Consider the following 18,534-nt stretch of genomic DNA (forward strand, 5'->3'; position numbering starts at 1 on the left):
TGAATTGGAGCTGCAGCTGCTGGCCTGCACCACAGCCGTGGTAACATTGGATCTGAGCCACATCTGCAACCTCTGCCTCAGCTTGAGGCATCGCCTGATCCTTAACCCAATGAGTGAGGCCAGGGATGGAACCTGCATCTTAATGGACACTCTTTTGGGTTCTAAACTCACTGGGCCGCAACGGGAACTCCAAATTTGGATTTTATTTTTTTGTCTTGAGGATTCCACAATAGAATGTGGTGGTATGGGGAGAGGCGGCTTTCAGCCACTGGCCTTTGGGTCCACATTTTCCCCCCACTGCTGACACCATCTTCTACTGCAAGGGCTCTCATGTGCATACATGTAGACCCTCCTACCTGCACACCCCAATTCTGTCCACAACTTCCTGCAAACAGCACCCCTTGGCCACCTGTTGGGTCTAGGGATGTGTGTATGAGTGAGATCTCCCCTTGGGAGGGAAAACCCAGGAAGGCGATGTATGTGGGCCCTAGAAGTGGGCTTGGGACACTTTGGACAGGAAATTCCTAGGTATCTGGAGTGTGGTTCAGAGGAGTTTGGGATTGGGCAGAGGAGGCCAGGACTCCTTGCTCCAAGGGACACAGAGTGGAGCCTTCCAAAACGCTGGGCCAGGACAGGGGCCACTCTTGCCTGGGCTTAAGAGCAATAAATTGACCCTTCTCTGTTTTATCAGTCTATAAGCTCCATGAAGACTGGAGTCAGTCTGATTTACTGAGGTGTCCCTAGCACCCAGCACAGTGTCTGGTGCAGAGTAGGTACTTAAGAAGTAGTTGTCAAGTGAATGAATATATGCGGTAGACCAAGAAGAGGTTTGAGGATTTGGATCCATTACTGAAGATCGAGATTTCAGAAGCCAGCACTAGGAATGTGAACAGGTCTTACAGGGCTGTCCCCACCTGCAGGAGAGAGCGGATGGGGAAAGAATCCTGGATGACTGACTCGGTCTTCCCTCTTTCCTCTTTGTTCTCTATCCTATTTCTCCAGGTCCTTTGCCTGCCTGGCCCTCTCTCCCTATGGTCCTGCATCCCTCTGTCCATATCCTTTTATCTTTTTGTCTTTTGTTCATTGTTCTTTCTCTATAGCCTGACCATCCATCTGTCTGTTCCTTTTTCTAGTTCTCGGCCCCTGGTCTCACTTTCCTCTGACTCTTCCTCTACCACTTTTCTTTTCTAGCGCCCTCTTCCCATCAACCTCTTACTCCCTTCTTTTTTTTTTTTTTTTTTTTGTCCTTTTAGGGCTGGACCCCTGGCATATGGAAGTTCCCAGGCTAGGAGTTGAATCGGAGCTGTAGCCGCCGGCCTACGCCAGAGCCACAGCAACGCAGGATCTGAGCCGCGTCTGCGCGTCTGCGACTTACACCACAGCTCACGGCAACACCGGATCCTTAACCTACTGAGCAAGGCCAGGGATTGAACCCGCAACCCCATGGTTCCTAGTCGGATTCATTAACCACTGAGCCACGATGAGAACTCCTCTTACTCCCTTCTTGGTCCCTCTCCAGAAGGCTTCCTCTCTGTTTTTGTTCCCCATGGGCCTTTGCCCATCCCTTTCATGCACCTGCATCCTTCTGTCACCTTAGAACCACATTCCATGGGCATATGCATGGGATTTCTGGTCTCCATGGTCCCTGGGGAGCCCCTGACTAGTTCTGCCCTTTCTCCCAGGCCTACATCTCCTGCCTCCTTAACTAAGTCTTCTTGACTTCTTGCCTTCTTGCCTTCCTTTGTTCTGTCCTTCCCAAAGTCCATGTGGCTTCATCTTTTTCATCCCCATCTCCCTGTCCCCAGATGTTCTTGAGCCAGTCAGTCTCAGCATGCATCTCCCCTCCTGCCAAGAGAACCCGTGAAGCACCTGCTGGGGCTCTGCTGACACTGCAGCCTCTCTTCTCTATGTCCTTGGGGTCCTTTCCCCTGGCCCACCCCTCAGGCCCCAGACTCCTTTCCCTGGTCAGTGGTGCCTGGTCTGAGCCCCGAGCGGCTCAAGTCGCCTGAGCTTGTTTAGTCTGACTCCTTTAGCCCGTTAGCAGCTTAGGCTGCCCACCTCTCCTCTGAGCGCTCCAGTAAACAAGAGGATCAGCGCAGACCTGACAGCTGCTGGGGGCAAGTGTCTGGCTGGACCCAACCAGGCCTGCAAAAGGGGCCGTGGTCAACCCTCGCTATTCCTTCTTCGCCAGGGAGATTCTGGGGTCTCTTTCCTGGGTATTTACCTTAGAACCACATTTCATGGGCATATGCGTGGAATTTCTGGTCTCCGTTTCTGGTCCCCATTCCCATTTTGTGGCCTTGTTCCCAGGCCTTGGGTTTTTGGATTTTCTATGAAAACAGCACTAGGTTCAGGCAATCACACCCAGAATCCCTTCCATTTGAATGATGACAATGGACTCTGCCCTACAAAATGGAGGCCAAGGAGTTCCCGTCGTGGCTCAGCAGAAACGAATCCGACTAGGAACCCTGAGGTTGTGGGTTCGATCCCTGGCCTTGCTCAGTGGGTTAAGGATCCAGCATTGGCATGAACTGTGGTGTAGGTTCCTCAGATCCTGTGTTGCTGTGGCTCTGGTGTAGGCCAGTGGCTACAGCTTCGATTAGACCCCTAGCCTGGGAACCTCCATATGCTGCTGGTGCAGCCCTAAAAGACAAAAAGACAAAAAAAAAAATTGGAGGCCAAGTGTGGGAAGAGAGATGTCCTCTGGTGTAGGTCTTCTTGTATGTGTGTGGAGAGTATGATAGGAGAGAACCATATCTTTGCTCTCCGTACCCCTGCCCCCCCACACCCCTAAGGAAGCAGAGTTGACTGTAGGCCCTCTGTAGCCCACGGGTTAGCAAGCTTCAGTGTTCACCAGAAGTTTGGAGGGCTTATTAAAACATAGATTTTCTTGGCTCCCATCCCCAAAGTGACTACTCAGTAGGTTGGAGATGAAGCCAGAAAATTTGCATTTCTAGCAAGTTCCCAGGTGATGCTGCTGGTCTGGGGACTCCAGTTTGAGAACCTGAATCTACCAGCTCTTCACTGAACACCTAAGGCTGGGACCAGGTTAATTTTTATAATTGATGATATCCAGGTCTCTGTCTGGGCTGGGAAAAAGGGGCTATCAACCCCATGGGGGTGTTTGGGTGTCTTTAGAAGGTAGGAAATAGCCTTTAACTCCTGGAGCCCTATTCTAGTACAGACCTTATTTAAACAGCTTCAGACAGGTTTAAACATCTCCTTGGCTAATTCCCAGTATCCCTGTTCCAACTTCTACTTGGGGATGATAGCTCTAAGAGGTGTTAGGGGATTAGGCTGAAAATGTAGGTCACCCCCCAGCCATCTGGGAAGCAGGACGAGTGAGAGAGGAAGAGAGAGAGACACACACACAAGGAAAAGGTGAGGGGAAGCGGAGGGCAGATGAGGGCAATTACAAAAGTGTCTCAGATGGATTGGTAGTGACTGGATTTCAGTGGCCTGAGGCGGCCTGGAAGGAAGGACCAGGGATTCTCATCCCCCCCTCCCCTGCCCTGCTGCGCTGGCCCACTTGTCCTGGGGCTGGGTCAGCAGGAGTGGCTACGAATTGGGTGGCTGAATCACAGAGATTCACCGTGGGGAGGCTTGCTTGTCTTTCTGGTGGGATACCTTAGAGATGCCTGAGGCCAGATATGGGGGGGGGCGGAAATGTTGGGGTTCCTGAAAACAGGAAACAGACCCAACAGGCCCGGTGAGAGTGAGCCTGGGAGAGCTTGTACTGCCCCCCCCAAACACCCACAATGCACCGCAGAGCCTTGGAGGGTAAGGGTGCCAGGAGCTTGTCTGGGCCTCTTTTCCAGCCCCAGGGTTTCAGTCGCCAAGGGCTGAAGGTTGTGTCCTCATGAGGGTGCAGGTAGGGGCCGATGCTGCTGTCAGTCCTGGGGAACTGAGAACAGTGAGGAACTTTGGTGGGCAAGATGCCCCCTTCCCTTCCTTGAGAACGGCATACTTGTCCTCTCCTCTTATCCTTCCCAACCCCCAGGCCCAGGAGATATGCAAATGATCCCTTCGCCTCATTGGGTGGAGGCCTGAGAACCACAGATGACCTCAGAGAGCTGGCCCTTTAAGAGTACCCAGTGGGCTCTGTGCCCACAGCCCCTTGTTCTGAGCACTGAGGCATCAGGCTCTGCTCAATGGGGCCTCCAGTCTCTGGGGAAGCTGTGCCTGCCTGGCTCTGACACTGACCAGTCCTCTCTGCCACCCCTAAAGTGAGTATGTCTGAAGTCTACCTGGATGCCCAGCCTCTCGCCTAGAGCCCCCACCACCACCCTTCCACACCTGCTGTCAGCTTTCTGTTGTCTCTTTTCAGGAACCTTCACACTTCTGTCCCCTGCTCTGCTCCCACCCTGACTGGCTTCATTGTTATCACATCAGGAAGATAAGCAGCCCTTCTCACTTATCTCTTCATCCAGTTCTTTCTGGACACCTCTCTCTGTGTCTCACCTTCTCCTCCTTGTCAAAGATCAGTTCCTTCAATCTGTGTTTGTTTTTTGTTTTTTGTCTTTTTTGGTCTTTTGTAGGGCCATACCCGTGGCATATGGATGTTCCCAGACTAGGGGCTGAATCGGAGCTGTAGCCACTGGCCTATGCCACAACCACAGCAATGCCAGATCCGAGCCGTGTCTGTGATCTACACCGCAGCTCATGGCAACGTCGGATCCTTAACCCACTGAGTGAGGCCAGGGATCGAACCCGCAACCTCATGGTTCCTAGTTGGATTTGTTTCTGCTGCACCACGACAGGAACTCCCAATCTGTGTTTTTGTTCCCATCCCCTCTGTCTTCCGAAGGGTAAGGGGCTCAATAGATAGGGTAACACCCCTTCCCTGGGACAGGAAGAGATAGAAGACATGTCCTTTCTCCCACCTCTGGGCAGAGCCTGGGGCCTGAGATGTGGTTGCAAAGTGGGCAACCTAGGTTTGGGGCATCAATACGGAGCCAAATTCTAAGCCTCAAGGATAAGCCTTCCCTGCCTGTCCTGTCCTGGGCTGTTGGAACTGGGAGTTGGGCTAGAGCTGGGGACTTCCAGGCTAGGAAGGACCTCTGAGGTCACTTAGCCAGAGGTGTCTCAGGTGGGCACATGCTCTGGGGTTGATAGCAGGGAGGAGAGTTCCTGGGTGACATAAGTTTGGGGCCCTCTACTACTGAAGCTGAACAGATGGTTTACTGAAGGACTTCTCAGATTACTCTGCTGCTGTGCTTTGTGAACTGCAAGGGTGGGGCGCAGGAGCATTTCTCAAAATGATCTGAGCACAGACCCCCTTCTTGGCTCTTTCTCAGACGCCATGTTTCACAGAACACTCTTTGGAACATGTTATAGTCTAATTATCATCATTGAACAGAAGGGGAAACTGGGGTCAGAAGGGGGAAGGTGATCTTCTCAAGTTCACACTTGACGTGGCAGGTCCTCCACAGAAGGAGGAAAACAAGCCTTCGTTGGTTCCCCTTGGAGAGATTGACTTTGAGGAAAGATGGTCAACGCTCTGTCCTGATCTTTCTAGAACTGATTCTGGGACCTTTCCTTTTCCCATGGAAAGTCTCTTGCTCCTAGAAAAGGGATTCATTGATTAATCCATACAATGAATGGGCACGGAGGGTCTTCTATGCATGCATAGGCATTAGCCTGGGTGTTCTGAGAAAAAGAGTCATAACAGCATGTTATCACTATATATCAAAGGCCACAGCATATGTGCCTTCCCATTGCTTTAAAATACACACATACTCTGTCACAGTTAATTAAGCAACACTTTTTAATTGCTTGGAAATGGAATGATGCCTCTTGAGATGACAGAGCCGCTCAGCATGTCCCAGTACTAGAGCTGGGAGTGCTGCCATATTCTTCTTTTTCATAGATCCCAGAGGCACTAGTGGGCCAGAGGCTGGCTTATCCTCTTCCTCATTCAGGTGCTTGCCCTCTGGCAGGAGCCCCTGCCACCTGAGAAGCTGTCCCTCAGCCCGGAGGTGACTACGCAGGGAACAGGCTGCGTTGCCACCTCAGCTTTGCAGAACTCTGTCTCCAGGGCACATGGGCTTTGGGGGAAGTGGGATTTGGTGAAGGAGGCTGATAGGCAGCCTGCAGGTGCTCCAAACCTATCCTCTTTTTTTCAGGTACACCCCCTCCCAATCCAACCCCAGAATGGCACTGCCTCCCAGTCCCCTGGCCATGGAATATGTCAATGACTTTGACTTGATGAAGTTTGAGGTAAAGCAGGAACCCTCTGAGGGGCAATCTGGCCCCCCCACAGCCTCACTGGGCTCCACACCCTACAGCTCAGTGCCTCCTTCACCCACCTTCAGTGAGCCAGGCACGGTGGGAGCTACTGAGGGCCCCCGGCCAGGCCTGGAGGAGCTGTACTGGCTGGCCACCCTGCAACAGCAGCTGGGGGCTGGGGAGGCACTGGGGCTAAGTCCTGAGGAGGCGGCAGAGCTGCTGCAGTGTCAGGGCCCAGTTCCTGTTGAGGGGCCCCATGCCTACTACCCAGGGAGTCCAGAGGAGACAGGAGCCCAGCATGCCCAGGTGAGTCGTCAGTGAGCTGGGCTGAGGGGGTGGGGGCAGCGTGAGGGAGGAGGCCAACCCGAGAGAGAGGAAGAAGGGTCACTGCCAAAGGGTGATGGACTGGGAAAGGGACAAAGGACAGGAGAAGGGAAGAAGGGCCCTTGAAAGAAATCAGAGAAAAACATGTTCCGGCCCCTCCTTTTTTCCCAAATGGAGAGAAATGAGTAGGTTGAACTGGGAGGAAGAGGGTGACCCTAAAGTTAGAACAGGACCCAAAGGGGAGAACTGAGAATTAAAGGGCGTCAGAAGCAGTTGATTAAGGGGAGGTAAATAGATAGTCCCTTTGAGGAAACCAGGGAAAGTTTGGTGCCTGGAATGGAGTTGAGACTGTGGGAACCGCAAGGAAGCTGGCCTTTTCAAGACTTCGTGCCTCCCCAGGCCCCAACCTTCTCAGGAAGGATTGGGACTCATCCTATTAATTATAGACACAGATGGGGGAGTTGAGGGCATTAAGATGTAATCCAAATCCTTTGAGGGTCACAGGGTTGAGGCCTTCAGGACAGGAACGAGGTGTGTCGGAAGGGCAGGGTCTGGCTGGCCGCGGGCCCACTGGACACACACGCAGGTGCAGTCAGAGGCTGAGGACCGCACAGGGGTGGCGCGGGGTTCAGGCGCGCGAATGGCTCGCTTGACCGTGGGTGGGAGACGAGGGACCCACCCAAAGGGGTCGAGAACTCGTGGCGGGGGTTGGGGGCAGCGGAGGGTGTGTTGGGACAGGGGGCGGGTTCTAGACTGTGGGTGTGGGGTAGATTGTGGGGGTGGGTGGGGAATGCGAGCGTTCATGTAAAGGTGGGAGCCGGGGATGGAGCCTTCCTGAGGGCGGGGCAGGGCCAGCTGCGCCGCCACCCTAACGTGGAGTCGCCGCTGACCCCAGCCCTGCCCGGTCCTCTGCAGCTGGCCGAGCGGTTTTCGGACGCGGCGCTGGTGTCGATGTCTGTGCGGGAGCTAAACCGGCAGCTGCGGGGCTGCGGGCGCGACGAGGCGCTGCGGCTGAAGCAGAGGCGCCGCACGCTGAAGAACCGCGGGTACGCGCAGGCCTGTCGCTCCAAGCGGCTGCAGCAGCGGCGCGGGCTGGAGGCCGAGCGCGCCCGCCTGGCCGCCCAGCTGGACGCGCTGCGGGCCGAAGTGGCCCGCTTGGCCAGAGAGCGCGACCTCTACAAGGCTCGCTGTGACCGGCTGGCCCCGAGCGTCCCGGGGCCGGAGGCCACGCCCACTTCTTCCTCCGCGCCTCTGGCTGCGGAATGGTGGAGTCGGTGGGCGGGCGGCGGGCACCACTCGGGAGGTGGCTGTGCCATTCACTAGACGGTTACTGAGCGCCTTCTGGTGCCAGATACTTCTTTGGATGCAACACAAATATCCCCAAACTTCCTGGACCCTCCAGGCATGCTCTGAGGTTAGATGCTGGTCATTTTCTGAGAGAGGGGTCCCCTTCCCACACGCAGGAGGTGCACGGAAACCCTCCGCCTTCTATCCCACTCCACCTGGCCAGGACACCGGAATCTCCAGGAGTCAGACCCTCCAGTCAGTCAGGCACTGTGTGTGTGTGTATGTGTGTGTAGGTTGGGGTAGGGGGAGCGCATGATGCACAGCGACTGGGAGGTGAGGGAGTGGTGCAGCTCCCCGCTCGGTTTAGATTTTAATTCAAGGTTTTCAACCTGTAGTGCATTAAGGTGGTAATTAGCAATGAAGCTATGTTTTCATTCCAAGGCTTACAACCTCCCCGTTTTAGGACTACTGCATTTTCAGGATTGCAATTCCCAATACCAAGCCAGACCACGAACTCCACTCGAGAGGCTTTTCTCCTATCCAACCTAGTGGCCTCCGCAGCCCAGAACTGCAAAGGCCTGAGGAGCTCTGGGGGTGGTTGGTGTGGACTGGAGGAGAACCCTGGGCAGGAGTCTGAAAACCTGGGTGCTAGTCTCAGCTCTGCCACGGGATACCTCTGTCACCCTGAGGAAATCACTTGCTACCAGGGTTTCAATGACCTCATCTAATCCTCCTTTGGTTTGGATGACTTCTGACACCTTTCCAGTTCTGGCATCTCCTTAGTGTGGAAGCCCCAGTGGTCTCCTGAGAAGCCCCCAGTTCGGCCTCACCACAGGGACTTCCTGTCCTGCTCCAGCTTCCTGACTGAAGCCTAGGCCGTGGATGAGCCCATGCACTGGTCCTCTGTTGCTCCCTCTATGCTGCCTTGGCCTCCAAACCTGCGTAGGGTGCCCTTGATCCCTTCTGCCTCTGTGAGGGCTGAGGTAAGACTTTCCCCAGCCTGACAAGGAGCTGAGAGAATTCAGCTTTTGTGAATTAAACTTGAAGCCCAGGCAGAACTCTATGCTATTGGCTAGATGTTCTTGCAATTTAAGAAGTGTTTGTTCTTTATCCTTGCTCCAGGCATGCGTGCTGTGTGTGTGTGTGTGTGTGTGAGAGAGAGAGAGAGACTGAAGAGCCTCCACCTGGGCTGAGTGGAGCATCTCTGTTCTGAAGGCCCAGTGAAAATGAGGGGGGAGCAGGGATTGGGCCAGATGGAGCCTCCCCCTCCCACCTCCACTGCACAGAAGCCCAGGAGCATAGGGACCCGCCAGGCCTGGCCCTGGTTATCCTAAAGGCTCACAGTTGCCATGGTAACCCAGCCCTCGGGTTCAGCAGCCTATGGAGAGAGTGGGCAGGGGCTCTGGGCACAGCAGAGGCATTGGGCTGGGAGCAGTTACCTCAGCAGCCACTGTCGTAGGTCCTCTAAGGGACAAAATAAATGGGAGAAGCAGTTGGGTGTGGGGGAAGGGGATCCCATATGTCTCCCTTCCTTTCTGCCCTCTCTACCCGCCCCCTCCCCAGCTGTCTCTTCCCATCCCCATTCTTATTTCCTCCTCCCCCTCTTCTAGCTGAGCTCATCCCTCCTCCACTCAGGAACCTGCGACCCGAGTCCTCTCCTCCATCTCTGCCAGGATTTCTTGATCTTCTCCCCTCCCTCTCCCATCAGTGGCCCCTGCCCACCCTCTTCGACTCCAGCTTCTCTCTCTGAGTAGCTCGCAGCACCTTTAGCCTCTCCTCCTCCATCCCCTTGCACATGATCCCCGAAGGGAGAGGTTGGGATGGAGAAGATCCCTCTAGGAGCCCAGCTCTCCTTCCTGCACTCGGGCCATCCCTTGGCTCTTCACTTGCTCTCTGGAGCTGTGATCCAGACCCATTACTGCTGTTACCTGCTTTCTTAACTGGCTGGGGCCTTTCATGGCACACACATGGGGAGAGACGCCCATCCACAGGGACCTACACCCGTACACACAATCAGGCCATGTTTCTAGACAATCGGATCATAAGATAAGGGTCACATGGATACACCTCAAACAGAAGTTGTTGCTCGTGATTAAATGTATCGGGCCTTTACTCTGGCATTGCTGTGGCATAGGCTGGTGGCTACAGCTCCGACACAACCCCTAGCCTGGGAACCTCCATATGCCATGGATGTGGCCCTAAAAAGGCAATAAATAAATAAATAAGTAAATAAGAGTGTGGGCCCTTTAGCTAGATGGGCCCAGGTTCAAGTTCCAGGCCTACCCATTCTTTGACCGTGGGTGAGCTTCAATCAAGCCTCATTTGTTTTGTCAGAAAAATGGGGAAAATAATGATAGCTACCTGGTGAGAATGGATGCAGTTAAATCATTAAGCACAAAGCTTCACACGTGCTAAAGGGTAATGTTTGCTGTTGTTGTTAATGTTATTCAGAGTACACAGCTGGACTTCCTGAACCACTAAGGCTACACAAAAGGCATATCCCTGGAGAGTCAGGGATATGTGGGCATGTATACATACACACACACACACACACGGAACACCAAGATGCACAGACCTTAGACAGTCCCCCCCTACTGCTGTATTCATAATTCACTAGCAGATCGGCAGTCCTTCTTCAGTCCCCCACCCCCGCCTCTTCTCAGCCCACCCCACAGCTGTGTGGGGGCTGAAGTTCAGCCCCTGGCGGGCTCAGCTGGGCTTCTCGGAGACAGCTTGAGAGGGCATCAGCTTGCCCCCTCGACAGCCCCTTATTACCCCTCCGTCTCTGGTAATTAACCCCCAAGGAGCCTGGACCCCCTGGGGTTGGGAGGTGAGGGTAGGGACTCCTCAGATGTCACTGGCACATAGTTGCAGGAAAATAGCAGAGACATATCAGTCTGCCTGGGGGGCTCTGGCATAGAATTCAAAGGATGCTGCTTCTCATTTCTTAATGGTGTGTGTGTGTGGTGCCACGGGCTGCCGAATGGGCATCTGAGGCATGATGGGTAGAGACTGAGGTGCTAGGAGTGGTTCCCTTTATTAATGGCCAGAAAGTCAGGATCACTGAAGAAAGTCACTGAGGGGCCACCGAGGCTGAGGAGTATGGGACCTGGAGAGATGGGGCAGGGCTCACCACTGACTTCCAGGACCCAGGGGGCACAACTGGTCCAAGAGGGAGAGGCACTGGTCACTTGAGTCACAAGGGTCAGGACAGGCACCTGGGAGAGAATGGGATCTTCATAAACCCCCTCATCTACACCACACCCAGCCTGCGATGGCCTCTGCCAAGCCCCACTCTGCACCCCCTAGTGTCCCAGGACTCACTGAGAGGCTGGAGGGAGTGACGGTCCGGTGGGTGGTGGTCACGGGCTAGGGCTGGGGGTCGTGGCCGGCGTGCAGGGCCTGGGAGCCCCGGGGCTGATGCCCTGGCTTGCGTAGTACTCCACCACCTGCCGTGGCACCTCGGCCAGGACACACTTAGCGAGCGCAGAGGGTGGGGCCTGGGGCGGGGGCGAGGGCGGGGACATGGTTAAGCGGGGAAAGTGGGAAAGGGTGGGGGTGGGATGGGGGTGGTTGGGTGAGGGGCGGAGCTTCGGGGGGCCCCCGCTGGGCCCTGGCGTCCTTCGGTTGGGACGTCACTCGGGTAGGAGAGATGGGTTGGATTTGGGGGTTGCAGGAGATGCTGAGGAGTCCTCCTGCTGGGAGGGGACTTCAGGCACTCACATCCTTGAAGTCCCGGAAGGGCACGAACTGGACGATGTCGCGAGCCGCGGGCACCCCTCGGGGGCAACGCAAGGGACCGTCGTCACCGTCCAGCAGCCGCATGTCCGAGAAGTCGGCATTGCCCACGCCCACGATGATGATGGACATGGGCAGGTGGGAGGCCCGCACGATGGCTGCGCGGGTCTCGGCCATGTCACTCACCACTCCGTCTGTGAGCACCAGCAACACAGAGTACTTCTAAGGGCAGGCAGAGGGGAAGGGTGGGTCAGCCCTGCGGCCTTGGCACTCACCCCAAGCCCGGTCTGGGTCCTGGCCTCGCCCAAGGACACCTGGGGTGCCTGGATTCCTCACCGTGGCCTGGCCAGTGCTCTGCTCCCGCTGGGCTGGGCCGGCCACTCGGTTGATGATGGGGGCCACGTTGGTGGGGCCATAGAGCTGGATCTGGGGCAGGCAACGGCGGTAGGAGGTGATGACCCCCGAGATCTCTGAGGGCAAAGAGGTGAGGAGGGCAGAGATTAGCTGGAAGCTCTTCCTGACATCCCTTAACACAAGGAGGCTGTCTCAGGACAGCCCTGCCACCAAGTTCCTCACTAAGAGCTGGATGACCTAAGTGCTGGCTGAATTGTGTTGGCAGATGCTGGGCCACGGGCTGGAAGTCTTACCAAAGGGAGGCAGGTGTTGGATGAATGAAGGCGCAGGGAGACGGGCCCATGGGATTGGAATCTGCCCCGCCTGGGGTGTAAGGCCTGGGCAGCAAGCTGTACGCGGGGAGGCAGTGCTGGCGGGAATCTCTCTTACCTTCACATTCAGGATTTTCTGGGTCAAAGTTGATAGCAAAGTCATGGGACACCTGTGAGGACAGGGTGTGGCCAGCTGGGAGATGTCTTTCTTTCCTGTTGGACTCTCCCATCATCTCTTCCCCTCCCTTTGCACCCGGCCTACCTCAAAGTTGGGGGGAATTCGAGCTCCAAAGCCAAATGCTGGGAATCGCTTGTCGCTGGGGAGAAGAAAAGGCTGTGGGGGCCCATCGGGCAAGGCCTCCCTGCCAGTCCCCCTCCCCCAGTTCCTCCTACCTGTCGTAGTCCTGGCAGATGCCTCCCACCGCACGCAGGGCCTGCAGGTAGTGGTTGGGCTGGCGGGGGCTCAGGCAGTGCAGGGACTGGCTGCTCCTTGGGTCCCCGTTGGAGGCGGTGAAGTCAATGGCCACCTGGTGGGGATGGTGAGAGGGTCAGGCTTCATCCCTGAGAACCAGCGGAGAGGCCAGGCCAGAGCAAGGGTCTGTAGGGAAGACTAAAGTGAATCTGAGCAAGTCCCCAGGTCGCTCCATCTTGGGGTCGGGGGAGGGAAATAAGCTGACCCCGCTAAGGCACATAAGAGGTCCGAGCAGTGGCTGTGGGGATTCTGGGCTCCTTCTGTTCCCTATGTCCTCATCCCCTGGGCCTTTACCGTGAAGCTGATCTGACAGCCGCCCATGATGTAATCCAGGAAGGTGTGCACCTTTTCCACCTGGTGGGAGGAGGGGAGATAAAGTAGAAGGATGGCCCCTTGAGGGGGGAGCTGGGCGGGGCCTCTGTGGGGGAAATGGAGGGGCCAGAGGTTCTGAGGTTTAAGTTGGCGGTGGATAGGGCAAAGGGGTCTCCGTTCGCAGGAGCAGGGATCTGGTCTTGGAAATGAGGGCAGGTCGAATCTGAGGATGCTGTGGGGTTTGGAGTGGGGCAGGGCTTGAGGCGGGCCCTGGGATTTACCGTGCACTGGGCCAGCACTACGGTGCCCGAGCTCTTGTAATTCTTCTTCTTGTCCCGGTACTTGGGGTTGATACAGTCCCACTGCATCTAGACCCCACATATCCCATAAGCCCAGGGTCACATCACGTGACCCCATCCGCTCCCTTCCCGCAGAGCCTCCCACAGCAAGACCCCCACAGCTCAGTGGCTAGGCTGAGCCTGGAGGGTTTCTATCCGCTCCATCTCTTATCACGTGTGAGGGGCTCTTTAGCATCACCCTTGGGATTCTCCCAGGGATCTGGGTGGGATTCTGGGATGGGGGAGGTCTTGGTGGCACCTCCTGCCCAGGCTTTGCTGTTCCTTCCTGCATCTCCTGGAAGGTGCTGGTGAACTCGCCGATGAAGTCATGCTTCCCGCTGGAGTCGTAGTCATACACCAGGAACTGAAAAGGCCGGAGGAGGGTGGGGGTGGAGGGTCAGGGAGGCTTTGCAGTGGCTCCTGGGGCAGGAGGAGGGACTTAGGGTCTTCACAGTCGCTAGGCCCAAACAGATGTCCTCAGCCTGCCCAGAGAGGCCACCGATTCATCCTTTGGCTCCACCTGGCAGGGACTTTGGCCTCTGATAGAAGGCACACTCCTAGGAACACTGAGCTGTGACTGGTTCTTTACCCCACCGTGGGAAGGGGTATCACCTGGGGGAGACAGAGGGGCTCGCCACGCTCAGGGGGATGGTCTTGGGCAGAGGCAGGATGCTCTAACAGGCTGCCCTTGCTTGCAGGGCCCTCACCTTGAGAGGCCGGTGCACATCACAGCTGCACAGGGAGTGCAGGGAGAGACGGAATGGCTCCCAGCTGGGGTTCAGATTGTTCTTCACCACCTTGGAGAGGCACCCAGAGAGCTGGTCACCTCTGACCTAGGTTCCCCTACTCTGCCCTTCCGCCCTCCTTCTCCACGGCCCCAGGCACCAACCTCCGTCCTCCAGACCAGCTGGTCGCTCTGGTCTCCGTTGGTCTTATAGATCTCCATGAAAGGGTCAGATTTGCTGAACAGATCCTGGGGACACCCGGGAAAAGGCCCATGAACCTGGTGAGGTCTGTGGCGGGGGCGGGGTGGGGGTGAGTGGCACTAACAGTGAGAAGGGAGCAGCACCGGGACCTGGGATTTGTCCTGGGTGGGGGTGCCTAGGTCCCCTAACGGGGGAGATGGGCCTGGGCTCTGGGGCTCCCACCTTGTTATCCAGCTTGTGGGCTCTGAACGTGAGTTGGACGTAGTCATTGGTGCCGGATACCTCTTCGGCTACGATCTGCAAGGGGAGACAAGTGGCAGGACTCCCCCACCCCACCCCCACAAGGCCTTTCCCCTCGGGTGGGATCAGCCCCGGGCATGATGTCACCATGGATGTCCATGCAGAGGCATTGAATGCCCGGCCCAAGGGTGAGTACAGGTGGCCTTGCCTACCGTGATGGTGGACTTTCCTGCGTTCTTCCCATTCTTCAATATCAGCGGCTTTGTGACCTTGGTTTGTGACACAATCTGGGGATGGAGGTGGAAGGAAACCCAGCTGTGATACCCCCCACCTGCTTTGGCAAGAGTACAAGAGATGGTCTAATTTATTTATTTTTTGTCTTTTTTGTTGTTGTTGTTGTTGTTGTTATTGTTGTTGTTGTTGCTATTTCTTGGGCCGCTCCCGCGGCATATGGAGGTTTCCAGGCTAGGGGTCCAATCGGAGCTGTAGCCGCCGGCCTACGCCAGAGCCACAGCAACGCGGGATCTGAGCCGCGTCTGCAACCTACACCACAGCTCACGGCAACGCCGGATCGTTAACCCACTGAGTAAGGGCAGGGACCGAACCCACAACCTCATGGTTCCTAGTTGGATTCGTTAACTGCTGCGCCCTGACGGGAACTCCGAGATGGTCTAATTTAAAGTGCCCTCTCAGTGCTCACAGGGAGGGGCTGCACTTGGGCTAGAATTGGACTTAATTTCCACAACAGAGTTAAGAGCTGTGACCCCCATCGTTTAGATGAGGAAAATAAGACTCAGAGAGGTTAAATGTCTAGGCCAAGGCTGCACAGCTGATGAATGGCAGAGACGGGGTCCAAGCTCTGCTTTTCTTTTGGCTTCCAGAGGCAGAGCCCATGGGGTGGGGGTGGGAGTTGGGCTGGGGTTGGAAATGCAGACCTGGCCCAAGGTGCACTCGGTAGAGCCCAGGAAGGTGTCATTGCGGGGACTGGTGGCTCCGTCCTCAGCGTCGAACACATGGAACTGCAGGGGCTGCTTCTCCTCAAAGAAATACTCCAGGGCCAGCACCCGGGAGAAGACAGGGCTGGAACAGGAGCGCAGCACCTCCGTGCGATCCACCTGTAGTAGGAGAGGAGCACGCCCTCTGGGAACCCGGGATGCTTGGCCCAGCCCTGGCCCACCCGGGTCTGGCCAGTTTTCCTCAGGCTCCTGAACTCTCAGTGGCTAGCTTTCGTCCCTGGTCCAGACCCTGAGCTCAGGGTGCTGCTGGTCCCCTGGGCCATCATCCTTCAGGGGCTTTCATATTTGTTGCCCCCCCCCCACCCCATAGGTGCCATTTATCAGATGAGGATGTTCTTTTTTTCTCTCCCCCCCTGCCTTATTTTGGCCTTTTCAGAGCCGAAACCACAGCATATGGAAGTTCCCAGGCTAGGAGTCGAATCAGAGCCATAGCCATCAGCCTGCGCCACAGCCACAGCGACTCAGGATCTGAGCTGCATCTGCGACCTCTGCCACAGCTTGTGGTGAAGGTGGATCCTTAATCTGCTGAGTGAGGCCACGGATGGAACCTGCATCCTCACAGATACTAGTCAGGTTCTTAACCCACTGAACCACAATGGGAACTCCTGGGGCTCTCATATTTGGGAGCAATGCCACTGCCTTTGGGGGCGATCTTAGGACCCAGTGGGACTCTGTGGACTTAGAAGCTGTGAAATGGTTTGTGTGTGTAACGATGGCACCCCTGTCTCCAGGGTTACCCACACAGCCTGCAAGAGGCCCCTTGGAGTCCTCACAGTCCCCAGGAGGCTTTTACTGCCCCCACCCAGCCTCCTCCCTCTCAGGCCCAGAGGCTAGCAAAGGAGAGCCCAGCTCTCACCTCCACCCACTGCTCATCGGAGTGGAGCTTGAGGAGCACGCAGGGATGGGGCTTGGTGAGTGTGTCTCGGTCTAGAAGGCCGTGGCAGGACACCCGCAGCTCTACTCGCGAGGCCCCCAGCGTCATGGCTGGGGGCTCAGGCACCCATGCCATCTCCGGATCTGACATGTCACTGTGGGGACAGAGCAGACACGGCCTGGACGCCGGAAGGGGGACACCTGCCAGGGTGGGTATCTATCTTTGAAGCCTGAGCCCCACTCCCTTGCCTTTCTTCCCGAGGCCCTGGCATCACATGGCCCTGCTTTCCTCTGACCCCCCTAGGCTTTCCCGGAGTGCTGAGCAAGAGAGGGTAGGGGACCCGTGCCTCCCACTTCTGCACAGCCCAGTGATCCTGTCACCCCTGCTGGCCTAGGATGCCTGGATGGGGCTGGAGGGCGCTGGAGGACCTGAGGGTTCCTGGCAGCCTTGGCTCCTAGGCCATCGATTGATCCATACTTTCTGCTACCTCAGCACCTTCTGCTATTTCCCGACTGATGTTCGAGCCAGCGCTGCACTCAGTCTTGGCTCAAGGGAGCTGAACTGGGACAAGGGGGTGGGGAAGGGGGTGGAGGGGCCCCTGGCAAGTCTGAAGAAGATAGCTAAGAATGGAGGCTGCGGTGGGCAGGAGGAGGCAGGTTGGAAGATGCCCTGCCGGGCTGTCCCCATCCACTTCCCCCGACTCACCTTCTGGTTGGCTGACGGAAGAGGAGGGGCGGTGGGCTTGCGGAGTTGGAAGCAGAGCCCAGTCCCTGCTGAAATCTCCTCTAGGTTCCTGGCAGTGGCTGCCACTATGACAACTAACTCTAGCTTCCTCCCCACCTCCCCTGTTCTCACACTTCTTGCCAGCACTGGCACTGTCTCTTAGCGACAGGATTTTTGGGGGAGCCTTGGCCCCCTCCGTGTTGCCCGTGGGATGCACGCACGCCACCCTCCCCCAGCAGTGGTACCAAGACTCGGGCAGCAGCAGGCAGGGGTCCGCTGGCCTGAGTTCATGGCCGGTCCATCCATCTATCTGTGTCTGCCCACATCTCAGGGTGAGGCTGTCTGATCTGTCGTGCTTCTCCAGCGAGTGTGCGTTGGTGTGTCTGAATGCCCCCACCCGGTGTTTCTGTCCCCTAGTGGGGTGTCTGTCTCCAGGAGGGTGTGACAGTTCCCATACCTCCCTCAGAACTGAGACCCTTTGCTGGCTGGGTACCCCCTCCCCACAGCGTGTGCTTTTCTGGATAAATGAGGGAGGGTCTGGGTTGGGGGGTGGGGGGTCTTTGCCTTCTGGCCACAAGTCTCGCTGCTCTCACAGGTCCCCCGAGATGGGCAGGGGCATGAGATGGTGAGGGTATCGGGCAGGACCGGAGACCCCTCTGGAGGCTGGGGGTGATGTTGTTATGGAGACGGGGCCAGGCTGGGCTGGGCTGGGGCTGGGCTGGGGAGGAAGCGGGGGCTCACCTGGGCTCTAGTCGGGGGCTCCTGTCTCCGGTTCTCTGGCCCTGGCCTTGACTCCCTTGCTGCTCCAGCCGCTGGCGCCGGCTCCGGCTCTGGCTCTGCTGCTATTTATGGGTCCTGGATGGGGAGGGGTGGGGGGGCCGCAGCACCAGCTCCCCCCCAGCACAGACCGGTTGGGAGGGAGAAGAGGGGAGGGGCAGGGCCACTGCCTAGGAGGGAGTCTCAGAGCCGAGAAGGAGGGCGGGCTGGGGGTGGCTCAGAGGCAAGACCCCCACAGACACAGAGACACACATCTTCTCCTTCATGCCACACCCACACCCAGCATCACAGAGATGCACACGTTGCGGTGGTACGTGCGCACACACGCATTCATTCCAGGAGAGGATGGAGACACACGCACCCATGACTCACAGGCTCACACGTATCTTGACACGCGCAGGTGCCAGCACATAAACTCACCGTGACACCATGACAGTCACAGCCCTACAGATACACATAGGGAAACACACTCAGTCTCACACACTCTCCACATCACATTCGTTAAGGACATTCACAGTCACATCTAAAAGAACACTGGGCTGTACTTGTCTCACACACACACACACACACACAGACACACACACACACACACACACACTCACTCTCGCCAGCCG

General features: G+C 56.6%; 2 protein-coding genes across 3 annotated transcripts; one reads left to right on the forward strand and one right to left on the reverse strand.

Moving 5' to 3' along the window:
• The first annotated feature begins 4,069 nt into the window (after positions 1 to 4,069).
• Positions 4,070 to 8,932, forward strand: NRL (neural retina leucine zipper). Its single transcript, XM_047796158.1, is given in 4 exon segments — positions 4,070 to 4,226; positions 6,126 to 6,534; positions 7,468 to 7,759; positions 7,762 to 8,932. Coding segments are annotated over 3 exon segments (798 nt in total). The 5' UTR covers positions 4,070 to 4,226; positions 6,126 to 6,153; the 3' UTR covers positions 7,887 to 8,932.
• Positions 8,933 to 10,852: 1,920 nt separating this feature from the next.
• CPNE6 (copine 6) lies at positions 10,853 to 18,090 on the reverse strand. 2 transcript variants are annotated; one of them, XM_047795510.1, is made up of 17 exons: positions 17,885 to 18,090; positions 16,403 to 16,574; positions 15,466 to 15,645; positions 14,743 to 14,817; positions 14,513 to 14,587; positions 14,254 to 14,337; positions 14,072 to 14,161; positions 13,624 to 13,728; positions 13,308 to 13,394; positions 13,009 to 13,068; positions 12,636 to 12,769; positions 12,505 to 12,559; positions 12,361 to 12,412; positions 11,914 to 12,047; positions 11,563 to 11,799; positions 11,164 to 11,339; positions 10,853 to 11,057 (listed from the first exon to the last, which is right to left on the reverse strand). In XM_047795510.1, the coding sequence occupies exons 2-16, from the start codon at positions 16,568 to 16,570 to the stop codon at positions 11,202 to 11,204; spliced, it is 1,674 nt and encodes a 557-aa protein (XP_047651466.1). In that variant the 5' UTR covers positions 16,571 to 16,574; positions 17,885 to 18,090; the 3' UTR covers positions 10,853 to 11,057; positions 11,164 to 11,201. The 2 variants fall into 2 exon arrangements, with proteins under 2 accessions (XP_047651466.1, XP_047651467.1); XM_047795511.1 differs by having other exon boundaries at positions 17,875 to 17,893.
• Between the last annotated feature and the right edge of the window lie 444 nt (positions 18,091 to 18,534).

The sequence above is a fragment of the Phacochoerus africanus genome, chromosome 9, assembly GCF_016906955.1.
Source record: "Phacochoerus africanus isolate WHEZ1 chromosome 9, ROS_Pafr_v1, whole genome shotgun sequence".
Taxonomy (NCBI): domain Eukaryota; kingdom Metazoa; phylum Chordata; class Mammalia; order Artiodactyla; family Suidae; genus Phacochoerus; species Phacochoerus africanus.

Coding starts and splice junctions, on each gene's coding strand:
- CPNE6 (XM_047795510.1), bottom strand. CDS start 16,570: ATGTCAGATCCGGAGATGGCATGGGTGCCTGAGCCCCCAGCCATGACG. Junction 13,395..13,623: donor CAGCAAAGCCTGGGCAGGAG/GTGCCACCAAGA, acceptor TGTGGGGTCTAG/ATGCAGTGGGACTGTATCAA. Junction 12,413..12,504: donor GAATTCCCCCCAACTTTGAG/GTAGGCCGGGTG, acceptor CTGTCCTCACAG/GTGTCCCATGACTTTGCTAT.